This window comes from Pelodiscus sinensis, chromosome 7, assembly GCF_052426305.1.
Source record: "Pelodiscus sinensis isolate ZL-2025 chromosome 7, ASM5242630v1, whole genome shotgun sequence".
Taxonomy (NCBI): domain Eukaryota; kingdom Metazoa; phylum Chordata; order Testudines; family Trionychidae; genus Pelodiscus; species Pelodiscus sinensis.
In genome coordinates, this window is record NC_143058.1 from 19332666 (window position 1) to 19355250 (window position 22585).

Below are 22585 nucleotides of genomic sequence, written 5' to 3' on the forward strand. Positions count from 1 at the left end.
GGTGCACTGGTTGGTCTTCTTACCAGCACAGCCTCTTCTTTCCAGCACTGGGGTTGCGTGTCGTAGAGTGTTAGGGCTTCACTCAAGGTGCGTGAGCAGGAATACCAGTCTTGATGCCAAAGTTAAGGGATGAAGTTGACTAGCAAAGCAGGGGATTCCAGATATTTTACAGAGTGCGCTGGGGAATTTGCTGAAATGGCATTAAATAAATTTAGTAACATATATTTAGTTATAAAAAAAAATCTAGGGGGCATTTATTATATATAGTAATAATCTAATAAATAGGGTGTGTGGTATATACAGCACATGTAAAATAAATTAAATACTCTTACTTGAAGCAAAATACAGGACTATGTAGCACTTTAAAAACTAACAAGATGGTTAGTTTTCAAGATGATGAGCTTTCGTGGGCTAGACCCACTTCCTCAGATCAAATAGTGGAAGAAAATAGTCACAACCATATATACCAAAGGATACAATTTTAAAAAATGAACACATATGAAAAGGACAAATCAAATTTCAAAACAGAAGGGGGATGGGGGGGAGGTGAATGTCTGTGGGCTAATGATATTAGAGGTGATAATTAGGGAAGCTATCTTTGTAATGGGTAAGATAACTAGATCCTTTGTTTAGACTCAGATGTAAAGTGTCGAATTTTAGCATGAATGACAGTTCAGAGGATTCCCTTTCAAGTGCAGATTTAAAAGGTCTTTGTAGCAGGATGCAGGTAGTTAAGTCATTGAGACAGTGTCCTTTCTGGTTGAAATGGCAAGAAACTCTTTTTTTTCTTTGTGATCCTGTCTGATATCTGTTTTGTGGGCATTGATCCTTTGGCGAAGTGTCTGAGACATTTGTCCAATGTACATAGCAGACGGACACTTTCAGCACATGATAGCATAAATTATATTTCTGGATGCGCAGGAATATGTGTTCTTGATCTTATAACTCACTTGGTTAGGTCCAATAATGGTATCAGCAGAGTGAATATGTGGACAAAGCATATTGATAAGCATAGATATGTATGTAGGCTGGTGTGGGGTGATAGTCTCCTATAAATTTACCAGAATGACATAATTGAAAACCATGAACGTTCATTCAAGTATGCTAATAAAGGCAGGATGGTATAAAATACTACATTTTTATTTTAATTCTCGAAATACAGTTTCAGCTGTAGTTGCTGTTAGTATCCTTCATTGCCTTAATTTTTAACCATACCTTTAAACAGCTTCTTACTCACTGTTTTAAGTCTTTTTCTGGGTGTGGTATCCACACACAAATTCGGAGACTTTTGACTACTGTCTTGTTGGTCAGCCTCATGAAAATTGGTTTGTTTTATATAGCATTTTTAAATTGTAAAGCACGGTCTGAAATAGTATTATTATCTGTAAAGTGAGAGCGAAACGAATCAAAGCATTACTAGTGGCTTTTTCTATTGAAAGTGAGTGTTTTGAGCTCTGCTGCATTTCAGGTGCTACATCCCTCCCTTATTGTACCTAAAAGGTTGAGTGTGGTGGGCTCACTGCTTATACAAGGTGTCAGTAATCAGTCATTGTGCACAGGCACTGAAAACAGTTTGATAGGACATGTTTTCAGTGCTGATGAAAGAAGTGTTCTTTGTTTGGCAGAAGCACATAGTGCATTAAAGCAATGTATACCATTCATATAAGAAGATATATTGTTTTCAGCATTAGTTTGGAAGGATTCATTGCTGACAGCCATTTTCAGCAACAGATCTATCTGTGTGCATAGAATAGGCCTTTGAATTTGCAGTCATGTATATTGCAATGTATAGTACATCTTCCATGTGTTTAGCCAGCATTAAGTAATTCAATAAGCCTATGAGATAAATGGGTATCATTCCACCAGTTTGGCATAGGGAAATCAAAAAACGAGTCACTTGTCCAAGGCTGGAATCTGAATCAGAGTCCATGTTAGAGCTGAAGGTTTCCTAGCTCCCATATTTCTGCTTTGTCATCCGACCTAATACATGTTTCTGTTACCCAGTAACTACCTACTTTTTAATGTATTTGTAGTTTTATATAGAGCTAATGTTTTGATCAGTATTGCTGGAATAATATAGAAGCCTGTTTCTAATAAAGTACATACATATTCATCTGACTTCATTAGGCTGTGTATAGTTAAAATCACTTGATTAATTAGAGTTATCTATATTTAGGTTTACAGCTTTGAAGGAAGAAAATAACTGCACTCTGAATTCTTTGATCCGTCAGTTAGTCTGATTTGCATTTAAGCTTTATTAAAACAGAAATTGGTGAAAGGCAGAGAATGGGATACATTGAGTAATGGGTACAAAGCAGTTCACCTATGTATACCTGGTTCAAATGCAGGCCATTCTGGTAGCATTATAAATTCAATTCTATCTGATGGCTATTCATTCTCGCACAGTAAAATGGGTGACAGTCTCAGTCAGGAATCTAGATTCTAGGAATCCACAACTCCTAAAAAGACTGTGTTTGTTTATTGGTAATATCATCAAAAAGACAGCAGATTTAAATAGCCCATGAGGATTCAGCTACTGTATCATTTTTCTAGGGTGAACTCTCTAGCTCAGTTTAGACATTATAGGCAAAATAATGGAAATAACTTGCTCAGCCTCAGCCTACACTGTATGAATTTTTGGTGAATAAGTGTAAGAATTTATGTATCAGTCTCCTTATGAGCATCAACTTTCTTCTATATTTATTTTAAAAATTAAATATTGAAATATAAGGCCTAAGAACTAAGCTGGGTTGTTGAGTCAGTAAGCTGTCTTTAGGACATAAGTCAATGTACAAAATAGCTTATGGTGGCAAATAAACAGCTTAAAATTCACTTGTTAAAATATAATAAATACTTTCTGATGTGCAATTGAAAACTGCTAACGATTTTATTAGACATATCTTCACCATTGAGAAGACAGGATTTTATCATGGAACACAGGATGTTGTTCCACAAAATACAGAAGTCAGAAAAAATACAGAAACTATTTGTATGCAATGCAGATGGTTTTCCAAATGCTGTATTTTCTTAGCAGTTGAAGAATGTACGTAGCAGCCATATGATCCTCCTCAGGAGTAACTGAGGAGGGCCAGATGGTCATAACATAGCTGTGGCATGGTATCTGTGTGTCCACTGCCTTTTAGAAAGTTTTTTTTTCTAGCCCAATTATGTTAAACCTTTTAAAGATTTCTCCATTTGTGAGTAACTTCTCCACAATTAACCCTAATCATTACTACACAATTAACCCTAATCATAACTCATGTTCTTAAACACATTGTTCCATTTCTGTCCTTAAGCTTGCCTTGTCATTCTTTTTTAGTTTTAACATATGGTTATTGCACAGGCGCATGCTTTAATTTTTCACTTACTGAAAAATTTACCTAGCAACTACCCAGTTTCAGTTTTTGGGAATGTAACATTTATTTTCCTTTTTTTTCTATAGCAAGACAACCTAGGATCACAATTTAGCCATATGAGTCTTGCCCGTCAGCAACCAGCTGATGGTGCTGATCCTCACGCCACCATGTTCCAGTCCACTGTAGTCCTTCAGCCTCCACAACAATCTGGCTATGTTATAGCAGCAGCCCCACCGCTGCCACCACCACAAAGTCAACCAGTTCCTACTCCCAGCTATTCTGCATCCAGCCATCCTGTCAACCAGCAAGTGCTGCAGCAACAGGGATATGTGCAACAATCTCTACCACAGGTACAAAGATTTTATAGTTTCTTCTCAGACAGCTATTTAAAAGATTATCCCTAACACTGTTAGTGAATATTTTATATTTCAGTAGATTTGGTTAGTAAACTTGATTTTTCTTAATTCCATGTTTTGATTTCCGTGGCTTACCAGGAATTCCTAAAGACTTAAAAACACACAGTATCATCGATATAGGTTGGACCTGACTGGTCCCAGACAAGGGGATTTACCGGACCAGGGAAGGTTCCTTCCTTCGTGGCTGTGCTGCAGTGGGGCTAGAGCTCCAGCCTGCTCCCACTGATGCCTCAGCCCCCCTGGGGCTCTCACTGGCTCTGCTGCTGTTGAGGCCAGAGCACCATGGCCAGAGCTGCGCAGCTGGGGCAGAGCTCCACAGCCTCTTGGCTTCACAGCTGGGGTCAGAGCTCTGCAGCTGGGGTGGAGGGACAGGTATGGAGCTCCGTGGCCTGGCCCTGAGCTCCCTGGCTGGGATCAGAGGTCCATGACTGTGGCCAGCTTAGAGCTCCCCGGCTGCTAGGGCAGGGAGCTCTGCTGGAACTAGAACTCTCCGGCATGCAGTCTGTCCTCTCCCCTCCACACACTTGGCTGCAAGCTGAGTTGCTGATGCCCCTTATGGTGCTCCTGCCCTGCTGCCAGACTGCCCTCTTCCTGGGCTCTGTGGTCCAGAAACATCCGTGGTCCATGCCGGACCACAGATGTTGCTGGACCAGGGAATGCCGGTTAAGGAGGCACAACCTGAAGTGAGATTTTTAAATTACCAGTAAATATAACCAAATTTAACATATGTTTTTGTATATGCTTGGGCTCTGCACGTATTTTATTTAGCCTAGTTTTAAAGAGGACCACTAATATGTCTATCTTTAAAATGTTTACCATGAAGACGTATGTAGGAATTCTAATAATCTTTTTCTTTAATCCTCGATTCCAGTGGTTCCCAACCTGTGGTTCACGGATCCCTGGGGGTCTGCAGTGGTGCGCATCCTTTTTTCATTTGTGACCCCTGACTTGCCAGATGATGTCACCAAAAATACCAAATCACAGTGCTGCGACCCCCCATGAAGACAGCCGTGACCACGGGTTTTGCGCACCGCTGCTGTAGAGGGTCTACACAGATCCTCTCGCAGCCAGCATGTCCTTCAATCCATGTTGCTTCTCGTGGCTCAGGAAGCATTTGGAGCTGAGGGACTTGCCAGAAGCTATCATATCCTTCAGCCTGTGCTGCTTCCTCAGTGGGCTGAGGGACACTACTTGGGAAGCGCAGTGTGCTGAGGGACATGCAGGCACAGCTATTTTGTTTGGGGGGAGGCTCCATAACATTTTAATAGATTGAAAAGGGGTCTGTATCCTCAAAAAGGTTGGAAGCCACTGCCCTATTCAAGTGCTAAAAAACTCAAACAAAGCAGATATTTATTTTGGTAGGAGAGCTTCCTCTGCTTTTTCCAAAGAAGCAGCTAACTAAAACACATTGTCCTCAGACCTTGTTCAAGAATTTACTGGAGTTTACTGATGATACTTCTATATGGACAGAAATAAACAAAATGGAGCTGTTTTGATACAGTGAAAATAGAGCAAAATACTCTTACTAAATGGAGGATAACATCAAAATTGAATTCTCTCAAACATTTGAAATGATTGCATCTTTTATTAATTAGACATAGTGATCTCTAAATTGCCTTTCTGTGATTCTTTCAGCAGTGTTTTGCATTCTGCCATTTATAAGTCTAAAAATGTGAATCTTGAAAATGTTGCTCCTTTTTAGATACCAGCTTGTTATTGTGCTCCCAGCCAGTATTCACACTCCAGTCAACAATATCGACCTGTTACTTCTGTCCATTACAACGCACAGCAAAACCCACCACTGCCACAGCCTGCACAGCAGACAGGTTTGTAGAATTTTTTTCACTACTTTCTGTGCTTATGAGTGTTAAAGGAAGCTGCTGGTGTTGTCAGACGTGGAAGTCTCAGTAAAACAAATTTTGCTTATAGTGAAGAACAAATTGAAAGAGAGTACAACTTTGTAGCAGTCCTAATATGAAGAATTGTGATTGTTCTTTAAATGTGTCATGTGGTCATTGGTTGAAATCATTATACTCTCCTTTGTGTCATGGTTGATTGATTTAAATCTGCAATTTAAATCACCAAGTGGAAAGCCTTTATTTGAACTATCAGTTGTAGTCATCTTTTCCATTTGTATTTCAGCGGTTTTCTAAAGAAAGTTGCAGTCACATTTGTTAATACAACTAGGGTTGCCAGGTGTCCGGTTTTCTACCGGACGGTCTGATTTTTGGACCCTCTGTCTGGTTAAAAAAAAAATCCAGAAAATACCGGACATGTGCAATGTCCAGTATTTCTTGGTTTTCCTTCTGGGTGCTGGATGGAAGCCTGGCGGGGGTAGAGGGGAGTGACTGGGAGGCAGGGAGCCCTGGTTGCATGTGAGGAGGAGAGGCAGCCCGGTCCATGCTCCTGCGCACTGGTCAAGCGCGTGGTGGAGCCACAGCCAGACTGACTCGTGCGGGATGGGAGCACCCTGAGATCTGCACAGCCCGGGACAGTCCTCCTCCCTGCCGGCTGATTCGCTCCCCTTTCCCCTCCTCCAGCTCTGCGTCCTGCTGGCTGCGTTCCTACTCCGGTTCTTCCCCGGCCAGTTCCTCTTCTCCCGCCTTCTCCCCTCCGCCGCTCCGCTAGCTCTGCGTCCCGCTGGCTGGTTCCTGCTCCAGATCTTCCCCGGCCAGTCCCTCTCCCTCCTGCCCCTCCGCCAGCTCTGCATCCCGCTGGCCGGTTCCTGCTCCAGATCTTCCCCAGTGAGCCCCACTGCGCCCCCAGCCAGCCCTGCTTCCAGCGGCCAGTTCTCCCCTCCTCCTGAGCTCCCCCAGAGTCCTTTTTTTGGGGAGGGGTGTTCGATATTTTTGTTTCAACCATCTGGCAACCCTAAATACAACCATTAAAACCACGTTGATTTACAGCTATGTAGAGCTTTTAAACTAAATTTGGGAAATCTTTATGATACTTTGGGAGAAATAGACTATAACAATATATATTTTTAAACAATTGTATAGCTCGGGGTTCTCAGACTGGGTTGAGATCCTAACGTGGGTCCCAACTCCATTTTAATGGGGTCACCGAGGCTGCTGTTGGCCCTGGGCACCAGCAAGTCGAAAGCCCAAGATCCACCACCCAAGGCTAAAGCAGAAGCCCAAGCCCCACTGCCCAGGGAAAAGTTTATATGTTCTTTGCCCAGGACAGAATCTCTTGGGCTCCACCTTTGCCCTTCCTCTTTCGTATGCTGAGGGGGTAATGAGGCTCTGGTGGTGAGGCTTGGACAGGCTCGGTCTTCAGTCCTCTCTCCTGGGCTCATGTAATAATTTTTGTTGTTAGAAAGGTGCCATGATGCAGTGAAGTTTGAGAATCATTGATACAGCTTAGAATTTTAAGATTCTTATTAACAGTACATTTTTAGTGTGTTTTAAAATGGTGATTGGCATAGTGTATGTTTACTGGATAATTAACTTTTTGCTCATGAGTTGAATCAAGCTATGTTAGGATTGTAATTGGAATTTAATAAAACACACACAGCAGCACATACCTTTAAAATAATTTTGTTTAATAATGTGTTGGATATGTAAACTTCTTACCAAAACATGTTTCATGTTTACAACTTAATGATATGTTAACCAGAGGGATTAATAGTAGTCAGTGAATTAAAATAATTATTTCAGGTCACCTGGGAAAATTCCTACTTGTCTAAGTTTCTTGTCTATGTTTTTAGAAAATGAGAGACTCTCCTAAATTACTGTGCCAAGTCTCTTGCATATGGCAGCACAGCCTCTGGGTTCCCCACGGAATCAAGCCCTTAAATGTACATGAACTATTGTGCCATAAGAGGGCCTCCAACAGACTTTGCTGGGTTCTGGAGAAAGTGAGGGCAGCAGCTCCAGACTCCCTGGAAGGGGTGGGGTCTCAGGCAGAAGGGAAGGGCCTGTTACTAGCGTCCCATGGCCTGTCTTCAGTGTCGCCTACAGCTCTGTTTGCTATTTCAAGGGCCAGGGCTCCAGCAGTTGCTACTGTAGTAGAGGTTGGATTTCACTGGTCTGGCACCCTTGGGACCTGACTAGTCCCCAATGAGGGGATTTGCCAGATCAGGGAAGGTCCCTCCATTTGTGGCAGTGCTGCCAACGGTCTAGGGCTCCAGTCTGCTTCTGCCTCAGCTCCCCAGGGCTCTTTCCAGCCCTGCTGCTACCAGAGCTGGAGCACCATGGCCAGAGCTGCACATGGGCAGAACTCCTCAGCTCCCTGGCTTCATAGCTGCCTGGCATTGCGAGTGGGGCTAGAGCTCTGCAGCCACAGTGGAGAGTCGGGGACAGAGCTCTGTGGCCTGGGTCAGGGCTCCCTGATTGCAGCTGGGGCTGCTGTTCTCCGGTTAGTGGAGCTAGAATGCATCTGGAACTCCAGGGACAGAGCCAGAGCTCCCTGGCTGCTGCTGGAGTCAAAGCTCCCTGGATGGGGCCCTGCCATGCTGTCCGTCCTCCCCTACATCTCCCCTTCCCCCACACACACACACTGTCTGAGCTCCAGACTGAGTCGCCAGTGCCCCTTACGGCTCTCCTGCCCTGCCACCAGACCTCCCTCTTCCTGGGCTCTGTGGTCCTGGAACATCACTGATCCATGTCAGACCAGGGAGTCCCAGTTAAGAGAGGCAAACCCTGTTGCAGCATATCCATCCTGCCTTATGAACATTTCCTCTTTTTAGAAAGCTACTTTTCATTCTTCTTCTCTAAAGGTGCAAAGGCCCAAATGGGAAACATCGTGTATAACAAGATCCAAAATGAAAAGTACATATAAGTTTTTAACTGTGTAATTTGACCCATCAGTATAAATAACTCTTTAAGTATTAGGATATTGTTTACTCTACCATAATAATACAGTAAAACCTGTGTTATCTGGCACACCCAGGCATTAGGGCATGCCAGTAGCCTAAAAATTTTGGTTATCTGGAGGGGGGGGGGGCAGGAGCCGTGCGGGACCTACAGGAATGGGGGGGAGAGAGGGGCATGGGAGCTGTGCAGGGACAGGGATGTGGCCTGCTGCGGGGTTCTTGAGCCACAGGGGGTGGAAACTGAGAGATGGTGGGGGCAGCCTGCCGGGGGACGGGATGGGAGCCGTGGAGGAGCTGGCCTGCCAGGGGTGCCAGGAGCCACGGAGGGAGCCAAGATGTTTGCTCCTTGTGTCTGGCTGCGGTTCGCCCCTCCCCCAGGCACATGCTGCACACTTGTCTGAGGAGCGTCCCAGCACTTAAAGGGCCAGTTTCCTTCCCTCTCCCCACAGTGACCTTTTTTTTTTTGATGGATTCTACAGTTGTCCAGATGCTTAAGTTTCAGATAATACAGGTTTTACTGTATATCACCATGTGTTAAGGCTGTTAATTACTAGTACCAAAAAGCTGAAAACTAACTCTTGTGTGATAGATCTCCCTTGCTTTGTATAAAAAAGAGCACCCTGATACAAGAATAGTGGGCTTTGCAGAAATGTGGAAGAATAATTTCCCTTCTTTTCCAAGTGAAAAAGATGTGTTTTCTAATTCTTTATGTTTCAAAGTACCTTTGCTTTTGTGGCAGTACTTCAGGTACTGCGAATGAGAGAAGACTTTGATTGTTTAAATTTGCGTAAGTGCCTTCTAATGTTACTGAGCTGAGCCAGTTTGCTGTGGTTAACTGTTTTCTTATGGGTTCTGCCCACCTAAGATAATTTAGAGTAACAAAAATATGTGGGGAAAAAACGAGGAATCCTGTGGCACTTACAGACTCGGGGTATGTCTACACTGCAAAGTTAATTCGAAATAACAGCTGTTATTTTGAATTAACTTTAATAGCGTCTATACATGCAAACCACTATTTCGAATTTAATTCAAAATAGCAGAGCCCTTAATTCGAATTTGGTAAACCTCATTCTACGAGGAGTAACACCAAATTCGAAATGGCTATTTCGAATTAAGTGCTGTGTAGACACTTAATTTGAAATAGGGGGCCTCCAGCCCTTCCCAGGGAGCCCTGGTGGCCACTTTGGGCACAACCAGGAAAACTTACTCTCCTCTCCCCCAGCCCCAGAGCCATTAAAGGGGTAGACCCTGGCCACAGTGCCTGTGCCAACTCCAAGCCTGCCAGCCCAGAGCCAGCAGTGGCCACCCAGTGGCCCCAAAACATGAGCCAGCAAGCCACTGGCAGCCAGCCCTCCACCGCTCCCCAGGAGCAGTCTGCCAGCTACCAGGAGTCTGATAGGGGCTGGAGAAAGTGAGCGCCTTCCTGGTCCAGGGTGAAGATCATGGACCTTATTCAGGTTTGGGGGGGATGCCCCCAACGTCCATGATCTCCGCACTAGACGGAGGAAAGTGGCCGTCTATGGTGGGAGAGCTGCCAGCCTGGCCATCAAAGGCCACATGCGAACCCAGGATCAGGTTAGCATGAAAGTCAAGTTGGTCTGGTGAGATCCCCAACGCTGAGCCCTGAGCTGCCCCTCCTCCTTCTTCCCTTGCTTCCCCCTTCCAGCTCCTTCCTCCCAGGTTTCTCCCTCCTCTCTTCCACCCTCTCTCTTCCCCTCTCCCACCTCCTTTTCCCAGTCTCCCCAGAGATTCATGCCCCTCCCCCCAGTTTTGTTCAATAAACCCAGTTTCTATTTTTGAACATACATGTCTTTTATTTGACATCTGGAAGGGGGGCTAGAGAGGGGTAAGTGAAAGTATGTGAGGGCGAAATGGGGCACGAGCCCCTGGTGAGGAAGACCGGAGGGCCTCTGAGGGCTCCTTGGGGTGGATTCTTTCCCTCAGGGCCTCCTGGATCCTGACAGCCCCCTGATGGACCCCCCCGGATGGCAGCCTGCAGCAAGTGCAGCTGAGCTGATGGCAACGACTCCACGAGACACACTGGCATGCCCGGGGGCAGCTCTGGCTCCATGTGGCCGAGTGCTGTGGTGTCCCGCGTTCGGGCACTCAGGGCACTCCAAGACAGGACTGCTTTGCTGTCCCTCATTGAGGTAGACAAGTAAGCGGGGAACCCTGAGAACTGTCTGTCCAGGATGGGGGTAGGGTCCCTTTGAGCACGGAGCTCAGTTAGCCTCAGGCAGCAGCCCCACACACTAAGTCCTAACCTGATGCCCTGCCAGCGCTGGTTCCAGCCAGCCTTAACTTCGGTTCAGGGTCCACTCAGTATGGACATGCTATTTCGAAATAGCAAAATGCTATTTCAAAATAGTTTTTGTGTATAGATGCGTTATTTCGAATTAGCTTAATTCAAATTAACTATTTCAAATTAAGTTAATTCGAAATAGCACTGTAGTGCAGACATACTTAACAGATTTATTGGGACATAAGCTTTTATTGGTAAAACCCTCTTCATCAAATTAATTGGAGTGGAAGTTACGGAAGCAGGCATATATAAAAGAAAGAAGTTGCTTGTGTTAATGAAGACAATCAAGTCAGGGTGGAGGAAGTGGGTCATTCACAGCATTGTTGTGGAGATGTGAATATCCAGAGACGGGAAATTGCCTTTGTAATGTGTTAACCAGCTGAGATCCTTATTCAGTCCTAAATTGATAGTGTTGAATTTGCAAATGAATTACAGTTCAGCAGTCTCACTTTGTAATCCATTTTGAAATTCTTTTGTAGAGGGATGGTTATATTCAAATCCATTACTGATTATCCAGGAAGGTTAAAGGTTACAGGTTTATGTGTGTTACCATTACTGATGTTTGGTTTGTGTCTATTAGGGTTAGGTTGATGCTATGTCTACACCTGGAAGATTTGGCAATGAAAGTGTTGTTGACATACAAAAGTTGCCAAAAGTGAAAACTGGATCAGACCGGTTTTTCTGCCTCCCTTTGTCGACTTTTCATAGCCATATTGATAGCACCATGTTGATAGATAGAGAAAAACAGTGTAGGTAACAATCCCATAGAGCAGTATAGTGGGAAGGCAGAACTGATCCCTGTGCTTCTTGGTATTCCCTTATAGCTCTGTGAGCTTTCCTGCTCAGGAATGTCAAAGCAGCACAGTAGTCTCACCAGCCCTCCTGCTGCTGTATTCCTAGTTCGGCGGAACAGAAGCATTAAAATTAGTTTTTTCTTTGTTTGCTCTCAAAATAGAGCACCTCACTCAACTCTCAGATACCTCCCAGAAAGGGAAGTACTACTACTACTACTTTGAAAAGGGAGGGGTTCATGCCTGCAGGACAGCAGAGATCACAAACACTGAGCACAGCCATTAGGGCAGGCATTGTGTGATACTGGCGGAAGGCAATTCTCCTGACACAACTAACAGTAGAGCCCACACTGACTCTTTGTTGACAATAAAGTGAGGGGAAAAGAAAAAAATTCTCTTGCAAGGCTGAAAGTTTTTTGTTGCCTAAACTGGGTGTGTTTTCGGACAAAAGTCACATTGCAGTGTAAATGCTCTCGCTGTTTTATTGCCAAATGGCAGTTTTTGGTGACAAAACAAGTTATTGTAGAGAAGGTCTTAGTCTTGGGGGCTGCTTAATATCAGTAACTTGCCAGATCACTGTTACCATCTCATAAGGAAGCTATAGTTTGAGGAGCATGTTTCTCTTATCCCTCAAACACCTATTTCATTCTCATCTCCAGATGAGGTGGCTATACCTCCATCACATTCCATGGTCAATGATTTTTGGGAAATTTCAAGATCTTATAAGGAGGGTATCTGTCACTCTTCAGACTCCACTCAAAGACTCCATTATGCCTACCCAGTAAGGAAGAGACCAGAACAGCTTGTTAATCTGTCTGGAGATGGAGTGGGAATCCTCCCTGCACATCTGTATAACGCTCTCATAGAGGAACTCTTTACTCCTTCTCACAAGGTTTCTGGAGAGGCCTGGTTTATTCTGTCCTTTACAGTAGGACACCTACAGCCATAAGAACATAAGAACGGCCATACTGGGTCAGTCCAACGGTCCATCTAGACCAGTATCCTGTCTGCCAACAGTGGCCAATACCAGATGCCCCAGAGGTAGGGAACACAAGAGGTAATCCTCACATGATCCCCGTCCTGTCATCCATTTCCAGACAAACAGAGGCGAGGGACACCATCCCTATTCATCCTGGCTAATAGCCATTGATGGACCTAACCGCCATTAATCAATCTGGCTCTTTTTTGAACCCTGTTAAAGTCCTTGCCTTCACCACATCCTCTGGCAAGTAGTTCCGCAGGTTGACTGTGCACTGAGTGAAGAAAAACTTCCTTTTGTTTGTTTTAAACCTGCTGCCTATTAATTTCATTTGGTGACCCCTAGTTCTTATATAGTAGGAATAAGTAAATAACTTTTCCTTATTTACTTCTTCCACATTAGTCATGATTTTATAGACCTCTATCATATCCCCCCTTAGTCTCCTCTTTTCTAAGCTGAAAAGTCCAAGTCTTTCTAATCTCTCTTCATATAGGACATGTTCCAAACCCCCTAATAATTTTTGTTGCCCTTCTCTGAACCTTTACCATTGCCAATGTATCTTTTTTGAGATGGGGCGACCACATCTGAACGCAATATTCAAGATGTGGGTATGGTTTTATATAGAGGCAATAAGATATTCTCTGTCTTATTCTCTATCCCTTTTTTAATGATTTCTGCATTCTATTTGCTTTCTTGACACTGAGTGGATGTTTTAAGTGAACTATCCACAATGACTCCAAGATCTCTCTCTTGAGTAGTTGTAGCTAAACTAGTCCCCATCGTATTGTATGTATAGTTGGTATTATTTTTTCCAATGTGCATTACTTTACATTTATCTATATTAAATTTCATTTGACATTTTGTTGCCCAATCACTTAGTTTGAGATCTTTTGAAGCTTTTTACAGCGTGCTTTGGTTTTAACTATCTTGAGCAGTTTGGTATCATCTGCAAATTTTGCCACCTCACTGTTTACCCCTTTCTCTAGATCATTTATAAATAATTGAATAGGATTGGTCCCAGGACAGACCTTGGGGGGGGGGTCTCTCCACTCGGAAAACTTACCATTTATTTCTATCCTTTGTTTCCTGTCCTTTAACCAGTTATTAATCTGTGAAATAACCTTCCCTCTTATCCCATGACAACTTACTTTACTTAAGAGCCTTTGTTGAGGGACCTTGTCAAAGGCTTTCTGGAAATCTAAGTATATTATATCCACTGGATCTCCCTTGTCCACACATTTGTTGACCCCCTCAAAGAACTCTAGTAGATTAGTAAGGCATGAGTTCCTTTTACAGAAATCATGTTGACTTCAACAAATTATGTTTATATATGTGTCTGACAATTTTATTCTTTACTATAGTTTCAACTTATTTGCCCAGTACTGACACCAGACTTGACTTAGTCTATAATTGCCAGGATCACCTCTAGAGCCCTTTTTAAATATTGGTGGCAAGTTAGCTATCTTCCAGTCATTAGGATTTAAAGGATAAGTTACAAAACACAAATTAATAGTTCCGCAATTTCACATTTGAGTTCTTTTAGAACTCTTGGGTGAATGCCATCTGGTCCTGGTAACTTGTTATTGTTAAGTTTATCAGTTTGTTCCAAAACCTCCTCTAATGACACCTCAATCCGCCCAATTCCTCAGATTTGTCACCTAAAAAGAATGGCTCAAATTTGGGAATCTCCCCCTTTAGCATCTTGATTGTCCAAAGGCCCCACTGGTTGTTTAGCAGGCTTCCTTCTTCTGATGTACTTAAAAACATTTTACTGTTACTTTTTGAGTTTTTGGCTAGCTGTTTTTCAACTCCTTTTTGGAATTTCTTATTATATTTTTACACTTAATTTGACAGAGTTTATGCTCCTTTCTATTTTTCTCACTAGGATTTGACTTCCACTTTGTAAAAGATGTCTTTTTATCTCTCACTGCTTCTTTTTCTTGATTGTTAAGTCACGGTGGCATTTTTCTCGTTCTCTTGCTGTGTTTTTTAATTTGGGGTATGCATTTAAGTTGGACCTCTCTTATGCTGTCTTTGAAAAGTTTCCATGAAGCTTACAGAGATTTTTTCACTGTATCTTTTAATTTCTGTTTAACTAACCTCCTTGTTTTCATGTAGTTCCCTTTTCTAAAATTAAATGTCACAGTGTTGGGCTGCTGAGGTGTTTTTCCCACCACACGAATGTTATATTTTATTACATTATAGTCACTATTTCCAAGTGGTCCAGTTATATTTACTCTTTTGGACCAGATCCTGTGCTCCACTTAGGACTAAATCAAGAGTTGTCTCTCCTCTTGTGGGTTCCAGATCCAAATACTCCAAGAAGTAGTCATTTAAGGTATCAAGAAATTTTATCTCTGCATCCTGTCCTGAGGTGACGTGTACCCAGTTAATATGGTGATAGTTGAAATCCCCTACTATCATCGAGTTTTTTATTTTGATAGCCTCTCTAATTTCCCTTAGCATTTCATAGTCACTATCACTGTCCTGATCAGGTGGTGTATAATATCCCTACTGCTATATTCTTAGTATTGGAGCAAAGAATTATCCATAGCGATTCTATGGAACATTTTGTCTCATTTAAGATTGTTACTTCACTTGGTTCTACATTTTCTTTCACGTATAGTGCTACTCCCCCATCAGCATGACCTGTTCTGTCCTTCCGATGTATTTTGTGCCCTGGTATGACTGTGTCCCATTGATTGTGGTCATTCCACCAAGTTACCCTGATGCCTGTTATATCAATATTTTCCTTTAAAAGGAGGCACTCTAGTTCACCCATCTTAGTTTTCTAGCGTTTGTTTATAAGCACTTAAAAAATTTGTCACTATTTTTCTGTCTGCCATTTCCTGATGTGTTAGACTCCTTTTCATTTGATTGTGTCTCATCTGATCTAACCCATACTGCGGTCCTCTTTTCCTGACTAGAACATAGGGAATCTCAATTAATGGACTCTTCCCTAAGAAATTTCTCCTCTGCAACTGTTGGCTTTCCCCTAGCATTTAGTTTAAAAACTGCTCTACAACCTTTTTAATGTTAAGTGCCAGCAGTCTGGTTCCATTTTGATTTAGGTGGAGCACATCCTTCCTGTATAGGCTCCCCCATTTAAAAATTGTCACCGTTTCCTAATAAATCTAAACCCCCCTTCCCTCTCTACACCATTGTCTCATCCACGCATTGAGACTCTGAAGCTCTGCCTCCCTACCTGGCTTTGCGCATGGAACTGGAAGCATTTCAGAGAACAACTCTACTATAGAGTTCCTGGATTTCAATCTCTTTCCTAGCAGCCCCCCCGGAGAGGTATCCTCAGTGCGAGATGATACCGCAACATCATCTGGAAGGATATCTTCTTTTTTTGCCATCCCTTTCATGATTGCTCATTTTACATCCTACAGTAGCTAGGTTCTTCACAGGTCTCATGTAGATATTTCTCTCAGTCAACCTCCTGAGAGTCATTGACGTAGACTAAGTCCAGTAACCTGTTTAACATAGACTGTAAGTACCACATGTTAGTATCAACCACCTGAGAAAGTCATGAACATATGCCCTTGTTTTTTTGTAGTGTCCTCTTTTTAGATTTGTTAGGTAAAAATTCAGAAGATTGCTATATTGAGTCAGTACAAAGCTGTACCTAAAATTATTGGTCCTGTTTGCATTACCTGCCTCTGTGACATTGGCAGCATACCTCTTGGATAATCTAGTGTGTACCCTACAAATAGAGAATTAACAAATCATACTTTTAATTGTGTTACTCAATAACTGTACATTTTATTTATATTCTGAAGTTTATTAACTATAAAACAACTTGGGTTTTTAAAATATTTGTTTACATTTGTGACTGTTTTAGAGAAGTGAAGCTATATTTTGTAAAGGTGTGGAATGGTTTGGCCTTCTTCATGAGCTGTTGGATTCGGGGCCGTAACACTGTCTGAGAGAGTTACATTTCTCACAGTGAACCGGTCTCTTTTTCAGCTGCTTCCTCACTTCCTTTTAAAGGGGTTTCAGGTGTGTGCTTGATTTATATGCTGCCTTTTGATTAAATAGTTTACAGCCTGCTTGTCCAAAATGTGTGTTGAACATAAAAACACCTTTAGGAAGATGGTGCTTCAGCTAATTGAGGAAGTGATTCATGTCATGAGGTATAAAACCGGTCTCTGCTGTACAACCTCTAATTCTAAAAATTACCACTAGTCATTATTAGCTGAATTTTTCTAGCCATGTTACTTTTGTTATTTTTTTGAATGAAAGTAACATATATCTCTTTTAATGGTGTTTTTCTGCATTAAATGTAGTTTTTGGTGCCATAAACGAGATTTTTATTTTATTTAAGACACAAAGTATTATTGTTAATTACTTTGCTGAACAAATATTAAGAAGCATATGTTATTTTATTATAGCTTCTAGTTCAGAATGTTTCTGAAAATAAAACCATCTGTTCCGGCAGGTGCAGCTTTTTTCTGCTGAGTGCTGCATTTCTGTCATGCCACTTTCTGTGTTGAGGTGGAATAGTAAAGCTAAAAATAGAACATTTTTTTAACCCTCTAGGGAACCTTCTTAGCTATTGATTTATATTGTCCTGGTTTTTCTCTCTGTTTGCAAAATTGTCTTTTTGGAAGTGCATAAGAGACTGAAAAATATTCAGAGCTACATTGCAGTTGCTTGGAAATGAGAATTTAGTTTGCAGCATTATTAATTGCATCCATCCTATCTTGTAGCTTCATATTAATATAGTTACTCACAGTATAAGGCTTTTCAGGTGCCTTATATCATCTAAAAAAGCAAATACACAGAAGCATCTCATTTCTTTAAAATGAAACTTTAAGGATAATTAAGGGAATGGGAAGTTTTATGTTTAGTTCAGAATCAGATTTCTTCACATTGAATTAAGCTGTGAGTGTTGTCTTTGGGAAGCCCTTAATATTGATTCAAAGTATAAATTAAATGGCATTGAAAATAATAAGTTGAAAATATTCATATGAAGTGCCTGTCTTATATTCTGAATCTAATGCACAGATATACTGTCTAATTTTGTTTCTTTAATAATGGAACTAATATTCAGCTGTATAATTTTCTGAAGATAATATCCTAATCTATTAACTGTCCTATCACATTCAGATTTCAGTGCTGCTCCTTTTCACAAACAGGTATGAGTAAAATCAATTTACAATATCTATTCAAATGGCTGATAATACCCTGAATATTTCTTAGTCATTTGTATGCATTTATTTGATGCACTTTTGTGATCTTTCTAAATGAATACGTTTGTATTAATTGCATTTTTGTTATTTGCATGTAAAATACATTATGCTATTTTTATCCTAGGAAGAGTCTGAGAGAATTGATGTATTATGTTTGTGTATTTTTGGAGAAAATTTCAGAGCCACTGAAAATACCAAAACCCAACTAGAGTGGCATAATGGGGAAACTTCACCCACATATGCATGCCTATCTATGTATCTTAGTCTTAACATGCTCAATTTGCAGTGTGCTATTCAGCTTGGCTTTCCACAGACTGTCAGATACCAGGATGTGGGCAGTCGGGCCTAGTGTCTAGAACTGGAGTCAGTGTCTGTTGGTTAGAGCCACAGTGAGGCAAGGCAGGAATAACAAACATAGTTTTCCTGTAAACATGCATTTAAATCAGTTGAACAGTTATAACGTGTGCTCTTTCTTTAGTAGAAAGCAACCCACCTGAGCCCTCAAAAATGTGTTTTTGGGGCTAACTTGAGGAAAATATCTTTCTATTTGGTCAGTTGGAGTCACAGGCAGTGTTCCTTTGAAGGTGAGTGATAGATAGCACAACTTCACAGGTGATTAATCAGCCCCACCCAGTCACTGAGAGGGGGGGCTCAGTGCATGAAGCTGACTGACTGGACAGGGCTAATTAATCACTAGTGAAGCTGTGCTGTCCCACAGGTTAGAGGGAACACTGGTGAAGTGTTTTGATTGTTCAGGTTATTTGTAGAATAGAAATGTACTAGTTCTTCTGTCTCCAGTGCTTGATTGCATTCATCATGAAGTTACTAGTTTGATGAAATCTATTGATGTAAGTAGACTTGCACTGAATCCTGTGAATCCTGTTGACACTTGAAACAAAAATATGAGTGCTTTTATGAATCTGGCCGAGTTGGTGTCCTTTTGAAATTGTTGAACTTCATTTAAAATTTCCATTGAAATATGTTAACTAGTTTACACTCAGCATTCTGTGTCCAAGTGATCAACATCAGATGCTTTAGGAAGATGCAAGAAATGGCTGCTGTTTCCCTCTCTTTTATGTTAGCCATTCTTTATATTTTTTATCATGTCTTGTTCTTAGTTTCTTTTCAAAGGCAAACAATGCCAGTCTCTTTAATCTCTCTCCCTATAAGTTGTTCCGTTCTTTAAAAATGTTCATTGCCTTTCTCTGAATGGTTTCTAATTCTACAAAATCCATGCACATGCTTGTGTCTGTGTACACATGTATGTGTTTGTAAAAGGTTTTGATTATTATAGTTTTACATTACTAGTCATTTGAATATGTGTAAGCAATTTTTTTTATATGTAGGTATTTCTCTAGCAATCATCATCATGTTTTGAGCACTCTACAAAATTAATGATACATCATTTACCTCCGAAAGATAAAGCAAAATGCAGGACAATGTAGCACTTTAAAGACTAACAAGATGGTTTATTAGATGATGAGCTTTCGTGGGCCAGACCCACTTCCTCAAGTGGGTCTGGCCCACGAAAGCTCATCATCTAATAAACCATCTTGTTAGTCTTTAAAGTGCTACATTGTCCTGCATTTTGCTTCAACTACCCCAGACTAACACGGCTACATTTCTGTCACTACTCCGAAAGATAAAACCTTCTCCTTCTAAGTTGCTGAGTCAATTCCAAGCACTATTTCCAGAAACAGGGGAAGCTTCACTAGATTTATCTTGAGAAGTGACCAGCACTTCAAATAGAAAAGCGGACTTTTGTTACAGCTCACTCACTGCCTTTTTTGTCCATATGGATTTTAATGAACTATTGAGTTAGCATATGCAGTACATGTGGCCTTTACATACTGTTTCGCTCTGTTTTTTTATGTTCAATCCAGTATGATCCAGATTCAATTCACTGTGAAATCAGGCAAGTTCTTCCAGTGCTTGTTGGTATTGATTTCATTCTAGGTGTTTGCATACCTACATGCAGTCATTGCAGTTTTTTCCCTTAATGGTGTCCATAGGGTTGGTTGTAGTACCCCCTTGAGTGGCACACTTATGCATTGGTGTATTAAGTACTGTCAATGCTACACCTTCAGTTCCTTGTCCATAATGGTTTGTTGGAGTGCCTTGTTTTGCATTGCAAGTGCATTAGTGTATTTTACAATCCAGATGAGCAAGGGAAAGCTGCCCCTTCCCCTGCTGTGCAGTCTGTCATCTATGGATGAAGCAGCGATGGGCCCCTCACAAATGAACAGCAGCTCCTCACCTCCTCCAAAGACTTCTAGGAGCCCCAAACACTGCTCTAAAGGGTGACTGCCAACTTGAACTTGGAGTGCAAAGTTGTGGTGAGAGGTGTCCTCCGGACGGCCTTTGATACTCACCAGCCAGGATAGTCACTTCTGCAGCGATCATGAAATGCAGTTCTTGGATATAGTCCTCTGGGCTGTCCCAGGAGATACAGCCTATCTTTTAGGATCTCCCATTTGAAAGAGCAGGCTCTTTTCAGAGCCGACAGATGCATGGCTCCATAGCCTTAAAGAGTCCCAGGCCACCCTCTGTTCCTTGGACCTGTACATCCCTCAGCTAGATAGAAAGCTGTTTCATCACTCACCGTCTCTGCCTGTATCAAGGTCATTGGATGCCTAACAGGAAGGACAGAAACAAAGGATTTAAATGTCACCCTTTATCTTCCTGTTCCTCTGCCCAGCCTGGTTCTTCCAGAGGCCAAGGAAGCCTGAAGCAGGCATTTTAAAGATGCACCTGAAAACAGTGCCACAGTCCTGCTCTTTCCTCAAATGCCTGTAGTTCATGGCCAACCTTTCCTTACAACCCTCTTCAGGGACCCTACTTGCAGGTGACATCTTGTTCTGAAGGTTCAGGGGGTAATGCACCTGAGAGTGGTGAGTAAGTCCCTCCAGACTTGAAGCGGAAAGGGTTCTGCTCCCTTTCTTTCCTAAACCAGGTAGCAAAAAGGGGCCTCAGACCTGTTCTTAATCTGTGCTGCCCCAACAAGTCACTCAGGAAGTTAGTTTTGCATGGTCTCTCTGGCCTCCATTACTCTCTCTCTGGATCTGGGAGACTGGCATGCTGCCCTTGAAGAATGCATGTGGGGTACAACATTTTATGTTGTGTCACTTACCACTTCAATTCACGATGCTGTCTTTTGGTCTCTCTTCAGTCCCAAGCAGTGGCTGCTTACCTGAGGCAGCAAGTGGTGCAAATGTATACATACCTTGACAACTGGGTAATAAGGGCCAGTCCCAGGATCAGTGACATCTCAATCTGGTTTGTTCCCCTGTCGTGATCTGGGGTTCTGCAATTTATAAACACTCTCAGGGTTGACAGGAAACTAAAGGGCAGCACTGTTAATTAAACCCACCATAATAAACAAGGCAAAATCAACCTTTATGCATTGTACTGGAATTGAGTTCCTTGGAATGGTCTTCAGCTCTGGTCAGTCTAGAACCTTCCTCCCTGAGGCTCAATTCCAACCTATTGTGGGCCTGATTTCATGCATGCAAGCCCACTCTCTCACCACAGTTCACACATGCTTGTGGTTGCTGGGCTACATGGCAGCCTGCACTTTTGTTCTAGAACATGCTCTTCCACCTCAGAGGCCCCTGCAAACATGGCTGGCATTAGACTATGTCCTCAACAGATACAGTGCGAGGTTGTTTGTCAAATCATGATCACTCCTACACATCAATGTCAGGGAGCTAAGCAGTGGTTTGCCTGGTCTGCCAAGCTTTCCTACCTCTCATAAAAACCAGGGTGCTCCAGGTCATAGGACATAGGACAGAAACTATGTTCTATATCAACAAGCACAGCAGAGCCAGATTATCTGCCCTTTGCCAGGAAGATCTCAAGCTCTGGAACTTCTGCGTACAACACAGTATCAAACTTGTAGCCGCACAGCTCCCGGGGCCAGGAACACTTTGGCAGATTACTTCAGCAGGGCCTTCTAGTCTCATCAATAGTTCCTCCATCCAGAAATGGTTCGTTTCCTCTTCCAGAGGTGGGAACTTTCCAAATGGAGGCAGAACAGGAAATGCCAAGTTTTCTGCTCAGTTCGGAAGATAGACGGAGGCTCCCTGTCAGAAGCTTTTCTGCTCCCTTGTTCCAGGGCTCTATTGTATGCCTTTTAGTAATTTACAGAGTCCTCATGAAAATCAAGTAGGACAGGGCAAAGGTGATTCTTACAGTACCAGCATAGCCACACCAGCACATGTTTGGCATGCTGCTGGACCTCTCAGTGGGTGTTCTGTTACAGCTGTTGCTCCAGCAGGACCTGCTGTCCCAATCCCTGGCAGTCTTCTGCATCCGAACCTGGTGGTGCTGAATTGGCTGACTCATTATCCAAAGAATTGGAGTATGTCAGTTGGAGTTAGACTCCCACCAATTTCTTAATGACCTTTCCTGGAAAAGAGGAAGCTTAGAGATTAGATGATAGTTGGCAAGGTTATTTAACGTAGATTGATCTCTTGGTAGCAAAGGCTGAATGTCTGAGGGCTGCTGGCAGCTGGTCTTCTTTAACCTTGCCAGTAATGAGCTTGGGTATCCCCAACTCATTTTTGTCAATTCACATGGCTGAATCACTCTCATGTCTTAAATAGAACCTCTTTCTGTGGTGAGCATAGATTAAATTTATCCAGAGAGTATGGTGTCCTTATACTCTTCTATCATGTTACTACCGTGAGAGCTCCGGAAGGATGTCTTTGACAGTCTTGTCCACGAAG

General features: G+C 42.3%; 1 protein-coding gene across 11 annotated transcripts in view; it reads left to right on the forward strand.

Annotated features, from left to right (window-relative positions):
• The window catches only part of R3HDM1 (R3H domain containing 1), a 128450-nt gene that overhangs the window by 65325 nt on the left and 40540 nt on the right, over positions 1-22585 (forward strand). For all 11 annotated transcript variants that reach the window (XM_006117053.5, XM_075933297.2, XM_075933292.2 and 8 more), the window contains 2 exons: positions 3443-3706; positions 5475-5598. In XM_006117053.5, the coding sequence (XP_006117115.3) occupies positions 3443-3706; positions 5475-5598 (388 nt within the window). The remainder of the gene's footprint in view (positions 1-3442; positions 3707-5474; positions 5599-22585) is intronic.